At 40.6% G+C, this 14,958-nt stretch overlaps 1 protein-coding gene across 7 annotated transcripts in view; it reads right to left on the bottom strand.

The window, feature by feature from the left end:
- Positions 1 to 14,958, bottom strand: part of smtnb (smoothelin b) — a 54,797-nt gene that overhangs the window by 22,214 nt on the left and 17,625 nt on the right. For 5 of the 7 annotated variants that reach the window (XM_028032843.1, XM_028032845.1, XM_028032846.1 and 2 more), the window contains exons 5-7: positions 14,138 to 14,217; positions 8,104 to 8,191; positions 2,169 to 2,866 (exon numbers count right to left, since the gene is read on the bottom strand). In XM_028032843.1, the coding sequence (XP_027888644.1) occupies positions 2,169 to 2,866; positions 8,104 to 8,191; positions 14,138 to 14,217 (866 nt within the window). Of the gene's footprint in view, positions 1 to 2,168; positions 2,867 to 8,103; positions 8,192 to 11,114; positions 11,200 to 11,292; positions 11,422 to 14,137; positions 14,218 to 14,958 lie in introns of those variants that run through there. The other 2 variants (XM_028032848.1, XM_028032847.1) reach the window with 2 other exon arrangements.

Raw genomic sequence — 14,958 nt, 5'->3', positions numbered from 1 at the left:
CAACACGATGGGAAATGTTCTTCAACAGCAACCAGTCGGCACAGAAACTCAGACTGTTTTTGTTTTCCAAGAGCTCCAGGACGAAGAACAAGAGGAAAATATCCCTCCCTGACAGCAGGTGAGGCGGACATGTCGCTGAGCTGAAGCAGAGACAGTCAGGTGCACCGTTTGTTTGTGTAACCAAGTAACAAAAACCAAACAGCATCCACCAGAAGCTCGGCTTGTTGGGTTTTTGGATGACGACTGGATGCTGAAGAATGGGGCCATGGAGTTCATCAGGTATGATTAAATGGAAACCCTGGAAGGTCAACGATCCTGGAGGTTAATGTGCAGCTTAGTGCCACCTTCTGGTGGTACGACTGTAATAAATGCTAGTTATTTACCTTATTATTGATTGTTTATTACAAGAATAAATGAACTTTTAGATGATATTGTGTTTTTTTTAGATGCACCCATGGAGCATGCATGCTACCGGGAAGATAATGGTATGCAATAGTAAATGTTTATGCCTAAGATCTGTGAAGATGTACTAGGGCAGGCATGTCCAAAGTCCGGCCCGGGGGCCAATCACGGCCCGCGGTCAGATTTCATACGGCCCGCAGGTTTGGTCTTATAATGTATTATTTATGGCCCGTCTGCACTGTGAAACAGAATAAATAAATCATAAAACTTGAAGCTGTAATTCCTCCTTTCACCAAATGGTGGCAGCACCACTTTAATACTATCAGTCTCTGCCTCCGTGCAGCGAACCGCTCTCCACTCATTTCTGCCATGGCCACTGCAAAGAAAACGAGGAAAGTTGACAGTGAAGGCCGCCGCTTTCAAGAGAGATGGGAATTATAATACTTCTTTTCTGAAAATCAAGGCAATTGTGCTTGTCTAATTTGTAATGAGACGGTTGCCTTGTTTAAGGATTTTGACGTAAAGAGACACTACCAGACTAAACATGCTAACACATACAACAAGCTAACAGGAAGTGACCGTGCTGAAAAAGTGAAGCAGCTCCAAGCTGCGCTGGCATCACAACAGCGATTCTTCACGCGGGCCTGTGAGTCAAAAGAAAATACCACCAAAGCAGCTACGAAGTTAATGTTAATAGCTAAACATGGCAAACCTTTTACTGAAGATACATTTATCAAAGACTGTTATGAAAATGGTGGAGAACATTTTGCCCTGAGAAGAAGCAAGAATTTGAGAAAAATGTTTGCCTGGCAGTAACAGTGTGGCACTGAGAGTTGAGGACATAAAACTGAGTGTTTTGAACGGCAACGTCTGTCACTATCAGCAGTGAAAAGCCAAAAGAACATTTATGCACCTGGATTTATGGCACTTATTTTTATTAAACTCTTGAGTAAGATTTGGTTGTGAACCTGTAGATGTGATACAAACTATTACTTTCTGAAAGATATTGTAAATGACAAGAGCAAAATTCACTTGTTTTAAAATTTAATAACAGACAATTTTGCATTACTTATAACTCCTGTTTAAAATGTTCTTGAGGCAAAGATATTTTTAAACTCATGTAAATTTAAGGTATTTCATACAGTTTGTTCAATGTTATCTGACTCTCCAGATATGAAAGAAAAGCAGAATTTCTGCTTTTAGAGTTGCCTTATATTTGGTTATTTTGTCATTTGAAAAATAAAGATAATTGTGACAATGAAAATTGTTTTATAACAGTGTGTATTTGCATGACACTTTTGTAATTAAAAAATGTCCGAACAAACTATTGGCCCCCAGGCATCTTGACTTTATCAAATCTGGCCCTCTTTGCAAAACGTTTGGACACCCTGTACTAGGGCATCGAGAAAGTTCATATGAGAGCATGAAGTTCCTGACTTCCTGTCTGTAATGCGTTTCCTGTCAGTTCTGGGTGATTTTATTTCATTTCTTTGTCATCTTGCACAATGGATTCCCTCGACTAATGATTTGACTAAACAAATAAAGAACAATAATTCCTCTAGTGCAGGATTTTAAGATTTCCGTCCTTCTGCTTAGGCCACAACTTGGTCTCTCCTTTAGTTTTAAGTCAGCTTGTTTGCTTAGCTGCAGTACTCTGACACCTAGTGGTTTTCTGAGGGCCCACATTGGATATTTTACCTTTAATATGCCTGAATAATTTTTCAGATATTTAAGAACCATGTTAATAAGTTGATGTATACACTAACCTTTTGAATCTTGAAGTTCAACTTTCCCTGAGTGTGCCCATTAAGGAGCCCGTTTGCAGGATCTCTTCGAGATAAAACGGCCCCATCCGGTTGGTCCTGGTCATGACTGCGGTCCTGGTCGCTCTGAGTCTGGATGTTGGTTGGACTTGTTTCAGATTCTGAGTCAGTGCTGCCAACAGAACCACTCACTGGTCTCTCTACATCCTCCGTTGGAGCTTTGACCTCAGAAGACAAACTCATGCTGGAGGTCACAGAGTCCATCCGTTGTCTAGATAACGCGCCCATGCCATCTTTGTTCCCGGACCCCAGACGGGGTCTGACACATGAATCCGAGACATCCGATCCCAGCCTCTGCCTGGCAGACGACAGGGAGCTGATGCTGCGCTCCGAGGCGGCGGAGTCGAGGCGACCGCGCTGCGATGAACTCTGGCTCCTGTCTGAGGCTCCAGAGTCCAGCCGGGATCGCTGGTTGGAGCCCAGACTCCTCTCCGAGGCAACAGAATCCTGATTGGACATGGAGTGCACAGAAGTCCCGCTACGGTCCGAAGCCGTGGAGTTCGACCTTGTCCGGTCGGACAGTAACGAGTCAGACTCTGGAGTCATAGCTTCTCTCTGAGGCTGGATCAACATAGGCCCAGAAGTGTCATCTTTTTCCAAATGATCAAGAACCAAAACCATGCCTGAGTCTGAGTCTTTGCCTGAAATAGATAAGACAAAAAGATTAAAATTAGACAAATCTGCAAATTTTCTCTTACAGGTCAAAGGCTGGAAAATATTAAGTCGTCCCACATTTTTTAAAGTTCTTTATTGCACCATATATCAACATATTTTTGTATGTAGTGCTTAGAAAACTGAAGTTTTATGGCGATACACATTTTGCTTTAATGAGTGTGTTTTCCCCTTAACTATTCACCCTTTATAATGACTGAAAGTGTTTTGGCTGCAGCTCAGTGTCTGCCTTTATTGTGTGACCTGGTCTGTGCTCAGACGTCAAGCCCCGTTTATTTATACAAAACATGTGCTATGTTTTATCTTATAAAACATCATCATCAAAATCCTTAAGAATGATCTCCACATACAGTCGAGCACAGAGTAGCTGAAACACTAGTTAATAATTTCAATCTTCAAAACGACGCATTGGTTTTATGAAGAAGGAGAAAAACCTTTTCTGCAAATTTTGTCCAGAAACAATTCAAACCAGATGATGGATTATCAAATGGTAATATATACAAAAGGAAATGAACATGCTAATTATGGTCTAGCATTAAAATGCAGCCAGCATGTTGTCCACATCGGTAGAGCCGTGATGTTGATGTTACTGTAGGTGAGTCACTTTTAAACTAAAGCTCCTGTTCCCTGAGAGACATCAGTTTAGTAAATGAAGGAGACACATGGAGTCTTAAGGGGATGTAGAGTTTTCCTGTCCCTCAGTTCCTGACTGACGTCTGGGGAGGAAAAACAAAACATCTTGCGACCATAGTCTGAGAGAAACAAGAAACTGGAGAAAAAGTGGAAGCAAAAACGAGAGTAGAGATAAGCATTTCCCTTCTCTGTCTCCTTCTCTGATCAGGAAACCACACTCCAAACAACAGAGGTGCCCACATCCTCCCCTTGTGATGGTTTCTACCTCCAAAACTCTGTGGTATGCTACATCCTGGGATACTTGAGGGTGTTCATCTGCCACAGATGGAGAAACCATGCTGTTTCCTTCTTATGTGTAAAAAAACACTTCTCAATGACCTTCGTTTGGCCCAGCTTTGCAACAAACTGGGTTTCTCTGCCTGTGTATGCCTTTAATTCAGAAAAGCCGAATCAAAGAAGGACTGACAGGAGGCAGCCAGCTCTCTTTCTGAACTTTCTGACCAAATTCCAGGTCTGAGTTTAGCTTTTTTCTTTCTGTATGGAATGTAAAGTATTCCAGCAAAGCCGTTTACCTACCTCTTGCTGCACATTGCTGGTCAGCTGACTGAAAAATAAAACTGCAACACTTCCCCCTGACATTTTTCCAGTCACATGAAGCATTACTCATCAAAATGATCAAATATCCCAGGTACTCCTATTACATTTTTGCCTATGTTATAAAAATAATTAAAAAAAAATACCATAGATTAATTTCACTGTGATGACTGATAAAAAAAAATACAGCAATTAGATTCTGATTTTTATTAGAATTTTTTATGAAGCTAAGTTACACAAAAGGAATCGCTTTCTAACTCATTGAAATAATCTGATTGGTATTTATTAATTTCACTGCATCCCCGAAAACCAAAGTTGCCATGTAGGATATATTTCTCATCTTCTGACAGATAAGAGATAAAACTATCAAACTACTGTTGTATAATTAAAATGAGATTATTATGTAATAGGATCTGAATAGGAAATGTGATTATGGTACACAATTAGTACAACATTTGCTGCCATGAGTCTAAATCTAATGATGTTCTCGTCTAAAACCCAATTATGATTAAAGCAAGAGCCGAAGCACGTTGCCTCTTCAACACACTCTCACGTTATTGTTCATGAGTTAAACTCTGGGAAGCTGTCATTTCAGTTCTTCTACATTTTCTGGGAAAAACCCCATGGCTGCATAATGAAAGGCTTTTTATGTATGAAAATAGCAACAAAGGCTGCAGTTTTTTTTTTTTTGCCAGCAAACAAGAATATAGCAAAAACAAAGAACAACCAGGAGTTATTTCTGGTGCCTTTAGGGTGAACATCTGACCAGAGAATCCATGTTATGGAGAGGTCAACACGAGTGCTTTGTGTTTTTATTTTTCGCTCAACAGCTCAGGACAACCGCCAATAATATTCAAACTTAACTTGATAAACCATTTTATTTATTAAACAAGATTCTCATCAAGTCTTCAAATCCAGAAATGTTGAGGCAAAGAAATTTTAACATTTATCGAGGGGACATAATCACGTTTTTAAGCCGTTATTTTAAAACCTTAGAGGTCAGATGTTATACAAAAAGATGATTTCTTACAGTTCAGTACCAGTTATTGGGTTGGGCACCTAACCATGGTAATTTTACATCACAGGTCCTGGCTCAACTCAACTCCAGATGCCTGCTGCTCGTCTGTTGTCTGTGATTTAGTCAGCTGCAAATCGTGCATCCAACTAAAAATAAACTTTTTTGTTGATTTGTAAGACCTGGGTCCATTTCTGAAAATCTGTGTTAATTTTCACAGTGATGACACGCCGTGTTGGCTGCTGTGTGTATCTGGTCTGTGAACCTCAAACTATCAACAAATCCTATCAAAACAAAGAATAAAAATGAATCATTTTAGCAAATCATCTATAAAAACAAGGTCAGATGAAGCAACTTTCCCTGAGCGTCCCTGAGGAAAGTTTGAGGATTGTAGCCGTCTACGACAAATAATTTATTTAGCTTAAACAAATGTTTTAACACTGCGATGGACTGGCGACCTGTAGCCAGTCCATCGCAGTAGGTTTGAGCATGTTGGCTAATGGATGAATGGAAATGTTTTAGCGGACATTTTCTTCTGCATTTTGGTTAATTTATGGTTTCCAGTCGTATTTGTTGGGTCCAATGAGGATGTTGTTCAAAGTGTGGCATTACAAAGCAAACTGTGGTGTGGTGCAATCTGAACAGATGGAGGAAAACCAGTTCACCAGCTACACAAGTCACTCAACTTCTTAGTACAAAGAAAAAGCACCACGATTTATTTGGACACCTGGACAAAACTCCTGCATTTTTTGTGGCATTTCAATAAAAGAACCTTAAATCAAAAGAACTGTTCGACTGAAACAGATGAGACTACAGCTTGTTAATGAATTTGGCATCACTTGATGCTGCTAACCAGTCCATGGCTGTTCCACAGTGATTTATTTAAAGCAGAACAAAAGCTTCTAAAAATGTGTGCATTGTGGCCCAACCTCTGTTCCCTCGCTGTGTTTCTGTGTGAAACTGTAATAAGTGTGTTTCAGTCTCTTTTGGGATCTTAAAATGCAAGGTCAAGTCCACTGAGAGTCTCTGAAAACATTTCATTTCCTAAATCATAGACTTACACGGAGCAGTTTCTGCTGCAGTCCAGTGCAGCTGGACATTTGCTGCTTTAAGGCAAGAGTCTAAATAAATGCTTTTTTTTAGGTCAGGAAGGAAGCTATGTATTTCAAAAAGAAATAGATTGTCTTTTTGCCACTTTCACTCAAACAGTTCAACAGCTTCAGTCCCACCCTGACCACAGTCCACTGATTTTGTTGACATGTCCCTTTAAAGTATACCTTCTCCCTTTGCTTTTCTATGGTGGTCATCTCCGGCTGATCCTAGTTTCACCCCGACTTAAATTGTACGGTACGGATAAATCGAGAACTAGGGAGTTTTTCTGCCACGTTGGGACAGCCCACGTTTTGTTTTGGTATTGGATTTATTTAGCAGAGGTGTGGCTGTTGGGTTTTCGCCATGTTCCTCCCCACAACCCCACACTACCAAGCCCTGGTCACTGTGAAGGACAGAGAGCCCCGCCCAGGCCAGACCACACAGAAAGACATTTATTACGACCTTCGCCCTGAGCAGAAGCTTAGATAAACAACAGAAATACACTTAGAGGATGAAAAGCATCTCCTCTGGCCAATAAAGAGAAATGTCTAAACATTTTAAACTGTTTTATTGCTTGTAAACAACAGATCATTGTTTCTTTACATTAATATCTATGTAGATTCAACGATTCGGGTGAACGAAATGCATTCATTCCTCTCTGAAAGTACGCATTCATTTCACTTCATGTCAGTTGATGGGAGGATTAACAGCTTAATAAATTTACTACAAACCCACGCTTCAAAAATCAGACTGTGACGAACTCTAAACACTTAATAAAGTCGAATGAATAAGCTTAATGTTCCTAAACTAATACGACCTCCTGACCGGCAGAAGAACGGCTCCTTCAGCAAAGAGGAAAAAGCTTCTATAGGTACGCGGAACAAAGGCGGTCAGTGTGGATTTAGTGATTCAACGGATTTTTACCCACAGTTGACCTTCAGGTGGATGTTTACAGTTTATACACTTCGCTTCTTGTATTTCACCGATGTCCAGAGTGTGATATGTAAATATGATGAAAGCGTGGAGGTAAGGGCGACAGTCAACACGCAGAGAAAAAGCTGCTTTCTCCAACACTAAAGGACATTTTAAGCTGAGCAGCAGCGCTTTGAGGAAACGCTTATAATAGTGAAAAGATTGATCTAGCAAATAAAATAAAGAATAAAATCAAAGGACATTTAAAATGCTTTGTGTTTATCCAATTTTCAGCAACATTACAATTAAATATTCTGCTTATATGGTGCAGCGGTATTTAAATGCCACTTGCAGCTCAAAATCCGTAGATCAGAGCTCTCAAAAACAAAGGATGTGAGAATTGGCGGTAAAATCTCCAACTGGTGGGTCTTTAATCCTTTCAGATCGAACATGTCGTCAACAATCCAGCCAAATTTGCAGTTCCGTAATTCCGTCACACTTTGCACTATGGGAAAAACTCCAACTGTTTCTAAAAGGAGAGACGTTGCGCTTTCCAGCCAATTTCGGGTTATTATGGTAATTTCACCCCCGCAGTAGCAGAGGGTAAAATTAATCCCTCTTTTAGTAGACGGTAAATTGCAAAAATAACTCGCTACATATTTGAAAGTTCCAGTTGTTATGGATAAATGGGCAAATATATTTACTCACAGGACATTTAAAGAACTGCGTACGACTAAAATAAGCAAACGTATCCAGGCCCAGATTTCAAACTTAAGTCTTAAAGGTTTAAATAAAACTACTTATTTCAAAAATATGATTCAGACAACAAAAACCCACAGACAATACAATCCTTTGATAAAGTCTTACTTTCATATGTTTTCTTTTTTAAATAAACAGAAGATTTTTTTTAAATGGGTTTTAGTATTTTTGAGCATATTAAATTAAAATTTGCACCCCTACCTTTCCTCTGCAGCTCTCTGTTGTGTTGCGCCCGCTGGCTGTGTAACTCCTGGATCGGGGCACAGAGATCACTGCGACTCTCTGACTCCTGTGGAAAAAACAAAAGAAAATCTTCACTACAGCTGTGAAAGCATTATTCTTCTTCGCTCTTCTTTTTTTTTTTTTCAGAAACTTAATGCATGCACCACTTTCACAAAGCAAACCCACATAAGTTTAAAGATTTTCCAATATATATATTTTTTGCTGCAATTAATGGTCAAAAACTTTAGAATTAGAGGGCAGGACTGCATCCAGCGTGACTGCAACAAAATGCTGCAGCTTTCTGACTTTCCACTGGGGAGAGGCAGAAGTGATTTAGCATATGGAAAAGAGATGGGTAAGGTGTGGAAGAGGAAATCTACTGACAGGACTGTCTGACCTCGATGACCTCGAGCTCCTCCTCAGGAGAATCAGCTGCACAAACAAGAAATACATGCATACACACTTGTATCTACACTCTTAAATCACAACTACACACTTTGGCGTGCAGACACTAAGTAATTTACAAAATTAATGAATAAAAAGTTTAAAAAGGTTTGGGTGCATCCTGATCTCAAAATGTACTTTTTACTCCATATCTGAGGTGTAAGAATAAATTATTTTAAAAATTTTTGTAATGTGGATGACATAAACTCTTATTTAGGGGCATCTAAGTAAAAGGCATGCAGTGCATAGTTATGCCAACCACTTCGGATTACTATTTGTTCAAAGCAAAAAATGAAAAACCTTCTAATTTACAATTATACTCTACTTTGCGTTAAAAGGAATGCAAATACGTTTGTAAGGCAAGTTACTTGTGCAACATTTTGCTTGAGTTTTCAAGTGGAAATCAGAGTTTAGTCGTCAGAAAATTGAAAACCAAAGAGTGCATAAAAGATTATCTAAAGTAGTTTCTCTATAAAAACCCAGACTTCATTCTGGTGAGCCAAATCATGTCGTTGACCTCCTAAGACTCTAGTAAGGTCAGAGACACCACAGTGGGAAGCAGTAATCTAGCTGAACGCTCCCTTAATGAGCCCTTAACGTGTTTGATGAGTTTAGAGGACAAACACCATTCAATAATTCACCAAAATTCAAGATGACTAACAAAGGCCACTGTTCTCCACAATAAAGCATTCAATCAAAACTCACGGGAGGGGAGGGAGATAACTGTCCCTGAGCCACCAACTCAATTAAAGAGTGCGAGTCCCCCCTCCCTCCAACTCTGCCCTGCTCCAACCAGCGGTCAGACAGACATCTTTTCAAAGCTCCCAGTAAAACCACAGGGAACGGGTTTCTCACAGACGGTGAGGCAGGGTGAAAAAAGATAGAGTGGAAATAAAAACAAAGTGCAGACCTGTTGCCAGCCACCATGCTGTCATTAGCGGCTTCCCTCCGGCACCAAAGGCCAGGACCCGACTGAGCTGCACCGACGCAGACCCACAATGCAACAAACCGCCCTGGCCCCGTCTCAGCCGGCCCCTGGTCGGTTTGTGTCAAACTCATAAACGAAAAACAACCGTCCCTTCTGGTCACCGCAGGAAGGCGTGGGACAAGAGAGTCCTCTGAGGTCAGCAAAAAAATTTAAAATAAATAGTAAAAACGACAGAGAGTTGCAATATAAATGGCTTATGAGAACCTATATAACACCAGTTAAGCTTCATCATATGTCCAGTGATATTCCAGATACTTGCACTAAATGTTTGTTTGAAAAAGGAACTCTTCTCCATTGTTTGTGGGAATGTCTTAAAATTCAGAAGTTTTGGAAGGATGTTATTGGGTGTCTATCTGAATTGTTTAAGGTAAAAGTCCCATTAGAGGTTAAAATCTGTGTACTAGGAATATACCCAGCGGAATTTAAACAATCACAGAGGAAAACTAAATTGATAGACTATGGACTTCTTCAAGCCAGAAGATCTATAGCATTATGCTGGAGAGGCATGGATGCACCCTCCTTGGGACTCTGGAGGAAGGAAATTGCAAATTCGCTCGGACTGGAAAAGCTAACATACATCGCCAAGGGTAAACAACAGGATTTTGAGACTCTCTGGGAGCCATATATGAAGATCATGGGGACTGAAGGTGGAACTTATTAATGGCTGTCTTGTCTACAGTTTCTATTCATATATTGTTCTGTTATTTTTCTTTCTTTGATTTTTGATATTTTTGGAACCAAACAAATGCCGGTTTGAAGGGTGAGTGTGGGAGTGAATGCAAGAGTGTATAAGTACATGTTATAATGTTAAGTTTGTTGTGTGTAAATTTGTTATGTCAAAAAAGAGAAAATTCAATAAAAAAAACAAAAAAAAACAAAAAACAAAAAAAAACGACAGAGAGAGGAACACACCTCCTTCAGCAGCCGGTGCAAGAAGCTGCAATTTTCCATTAGACCCAAGTGAGCTCATGGCAGTGGAGGGCTCCTGTGTGTCTTCACGTGGAGGAGAAATATAGAAACCTGGCAGCTCACTTTCCATTACTGCAGCCGGACGAACCGCACACTTGGCTTGGCTCCAGTGACTTCACTACAGTGGCAATCATCTGAGGAAACCACCACAAGTCCTCGGCTCAGAGTCTCTGCATACCAGCATGATCTACCTTTGAGATTTTTTTTCCCCTTTTATCAAATTTCTTTTCTCTTCTCATCTCCAAACACAACTAAATCCCTCGCTATTGCAAGCGCCGGATTTGGTTTCAAAGAATTAAGCTCCTGTTTCTTCAGGTCTCTTCTTGCAAAAATGCTTACAGGACAGACAAGAACAAGCAAGACCGTCTGGAACCAAACAGCTGCCTACCTGGACTCACCTAAACAGCCGGCGGACCGCATCCAGTTTCAGATGAAATACAGTAAATATAAAAAAATATAAAAATAAATAACGATTTTCCCCCTGCAACGTCTACTCAATATTATTTGATTCTATAATGACTTTCAAGCCATAAATAATTGATGTAGTGATGAGATCAACCTGTTGCCAAACAGATCTGTATGTACCGACCTGAAATGTAAACACAGAGCCAGGCACGTCCCACTGTCCAATCAGATACCAACAGCCTCGGACTGATTAAGGAAACCCTTCTAGGCTTTAGAGGAGAAACCAGAAAGGTTCAGAAAGTCAGACGAGCGTTTGATCTGGAGAGCCGGTCCAGCTGGAAGAAAATCTGAGTCACGTTTACCTCCTTTTCCTCAGACCTACTGCCCCAGTTCCAGTCTCTTCCAGTCTCTCTCAGCAGTAACCTGTTTGGAGTCAGGATGTCCGCTACTCTGCCGCTCTGCTCCCTCCGCCACATCACACACACACCCACACCCCCCCTCACGCCACCACAAACACACACAATACCAACAAGCCACTCCCTTGACTTCCCCTCCCTCCCAAGCTGTCTCCTTAGGGAAGTGACCCCCACCACACACACGCACACATTACGTCTTTCTGTCTTCACAAGGACTTTGTATTCACTTTTATTCATTCATTTCTTGAGCTTAACCCTAAACCTAAACATTACCAGTACATCCCTAACCCTGGAGCAACACTTCAATACTGTCCTCACAACGGGGTTTTTTTGAGGAAAAAAAGGGCCTTGCAAGGTGAGAACTGCTAAAACACACACACACGCACACACGCACACACCCCTCCCATACAGGTTAGAGCTGCCTGGTTGACACATTAACGTCTGACACTCTGCCTTTGCTTTGACCTCCTCCTTTCTATAATCCTTCATTTTTCATAGAAATCAACTTCACCTCGATAACTTCATGTTTGTGGCATTTCACAACATAATAAACTTTATAGTCTTAAACCAAATTCTCTTTGCCATACAAACAACTTTTTAAAAAGCTAATGAAATAAAAAGAAGCTTTGACTTTATCTTATTTATCCTTGCATGTCATCAATAACCAACTAAGTAACAAATGAATGGTGGTAAACTAGAGATTTCAAAGCAACTTTCCTCTGGTAGCAAAGTGAGAGCCCAGATCAGAGGCAGCCATCACACTGCCTCCAATTGCGTGCGACCGTCTACCGTTGGGGCGTATCTTGGACCACCATCTTCCGCGAGACAATTGCGAAGAGCTCAAAGAGATTGGCGGCTGTGATGTGAGTGGAGGAGCCCAGCTGCTGCTGGCTGGAGTTGTTTTTGGCCACATCCTCACTCTGGTGAAGACTAAACTGCTAGGTCACAGCTGGAGGCCTCGTCTTCTCCCAGACCAAAGTAAAAAAACAAAACAAAACAAAAAAAACCACATTCCACTTATTCATCTCTACAACCGACTCAACTTGTCACCGGCGCCTCTGTTCAGCTGTCCGACAGGAAGTAAGGTACAAGAATTAGACGTTAGCACATCCTGTTAGCTCTGACATCCTGCTATCTGAGAGAGGACCCACAGACACGGATTGGCTGCAGAAAACAATGCAGTGAAGCATTTCAGTGCATCACTGTGGTGCCCATTTTAAAATGAACTAACAGAACTTTGCTAACGCGTCGATGCAGAACATATTTTTACCTCAAGTCCTGAAAATTGCAGCAATCAAAGCTGTTAATGTGGATTAGGGCAGAACACGACATCAGGTAATCATACAACTATAATATTAATCTTAAACATTCCACTAATTATATACCTTTACATACATAGTCATAAAGAGACGAGGCCCGACATCAGCAATCAGAGAGACGCAATGAGGCCTGAGCATTTAAGAAAAATAGGTGCATCTAGAACCAATTTCTTATCATAAAAGTTTATAATTAAATCAGCCAACTACTCTCTTAAATGTAGCATCAGAACAAATGGCTTCCAGTCAATACATGACAAACTGGTTCTTCTGTTCATTTCCAGTTAGACATTTGTAATGGGGTCCTTCAAGAAGCTGCCGGACATCCAAAAATACTTCTGCAAAAGTCCTGACCAATACCAGAAAAATGGATCCCATCATTCCTTAAAATTACTCAGCTGTCTCTATGATAAATACATGAGTTTAAAGTCGTGATATTGACTACAAGGCAATACATTGTAGATCAAGTATGAACCTGGTTTTCAGTTTTAAGTTTCTAATCTTCTTGCTCTGGAAAAAAAAAAAAACTCCCTGAGATGTACAGAAACCATCAGGACTGAAAACATTCCTGTTAACCACAACTCTCCTACAAAAAAGGTCAAAGATTATTTTATCAGTTACTTTTTTCTCATGTTTCAGCAAATTACTCATCTTACATCGACATCCGTTTGTTTATTTTCATTTTAATTCATTTATGAGATTTTCTTTTACTCCAGTTCATTTTGTTTTCCATAAAGGGCTTAGAATGGCCTTTTGAATGAAGGGTTCTGTGCAAGCAGTCACTTTGCCTCATTGAAAACCTTAGTTCTGCCTGAAATGTGTGTATATGATAAAATGCAACTTTCCTCCACAGAGCTTTTATCAGGATCAGCAGTCAAGATAAAATCTAGACCCTTGTAAGAGCCTCAGGTCTTCACGTTTCAAAGCTTTGTCATTACAGTGAGAGAAATCTGAAGAAATCCTCTAAAGGAGAATTCAAACAGGTGCAAGATTTTACTTTGAGGTTATGAATGGCTGCACAGTTAAAAACAAGGAAGCTGCTGACTGCTAGAGAAAAATGTATGGCCTGGAGTAAACAGCAAAGTCAAGGCGAATTGCATCCTCCTCTTCAACCTCAGCCAGATCTGCTAGGAGGATTTTTTGAAAAAACACATTCCTGAGTCCGTGGCGGCTGAGCCATGTGTTTTCTGAGTGTTTGTGCACGCGCCTGCTGTGGCCGCAGCCGTAACTCAAGTGACAATGCCCCTTCTTGTTGTTCATTGCTGCATTCTTCACTGGGTCCGCAGAAAAGAAAAAGAAAAACCCTCAGTGGTCACGGTTGTCATGCAAAACAAACTCTGCCTCCGCACACTGGTCCACGCTCAGATCATTTCAGTCACTGGAGGCTGACAATGGATCCTCCATATCTTACCCAACAGATGCGCCGGGATGTCTTTCTCAATTAAACCCTGATTGCTTCATTAGCATGTACTCACCGCAGCTCCCACAATGCTCTGGGGCGCACCGCTTTCCGGCTCCAGGCGGCAGACAGAAACTTTGCTTTTCTCCGCAGACTCTGGAAACACACAACGGTAGAACTCAGACAATACAAAAGAAACACGTGAGAATGCGTGTAATCTGACTTCGACACTGATGAGATAAGTCATTCTGACATGACCTGACAAGGTGGGAGCTGCTTTGTTTTCATTGTTCTTAAAGTTTGCTCAAGGGTTAAGGCAGAGCGAGGCCCGACAGCTCTAAGCAATGAGAGGAATTGTTCTACCAGGAATCATACAGCAGACGGATCAGAATCATTTACATGTTTATGTAGAACAATGATATCTTTTCCTTGTGTTTAATCTAGCAGGGGGGTGAGAAGAGTTTTACCTTTAGGTTAACGCCCTCATCAGGTCACACTCTGTCATCGCTCAACTCCTTGTTAGGCAACAAAAATGATGATGCACAGAATAGTTCATTTATATTTTCCAATGGGATTTAACATTTTAACTTTGAATTTATTTTTAAAAACTGAGAAAAATGTTTAATTGTTCATGTAGGTTTTGTACACCGTTCAATGTCAAAATTCCAGGCTTCTCCAGGACCTTTTCTCCAGGATAAAAAGGTTTCCCAGAACCTTTTTAACCAATTTCTGAAGTACAAATACAAAATGTTTACAATTAATCTATTGTTGATATTACTACAACAATCCCACTTTAAATGTTGAAGCTGCAAACGGTTCTATCCATCTTTTATCAGTTCAGAAGACTGCTGGAGAGATGGATGAAAGGAGGATGGATGGACAGAGAAATGGATTTAG

Source organism: Xiphophorus couchianus, chromosome 12 (assembly GCF_001444195.1).
Source record: "Xiphophorus couchianus chromosome 12, X_couchianus-1.0, whole genome shotgun sequence".
Taxonomy (NCBI): Eukaryota; Metazoa; Chordata; class Actinopteri; order Cyprinodontiformes; family Poeciliidae; genus Xiphophorus; species Xiphophorus couchianus.
This window is presented reverse-complemented; position numbering and strand designations above follow the sequence as displayed.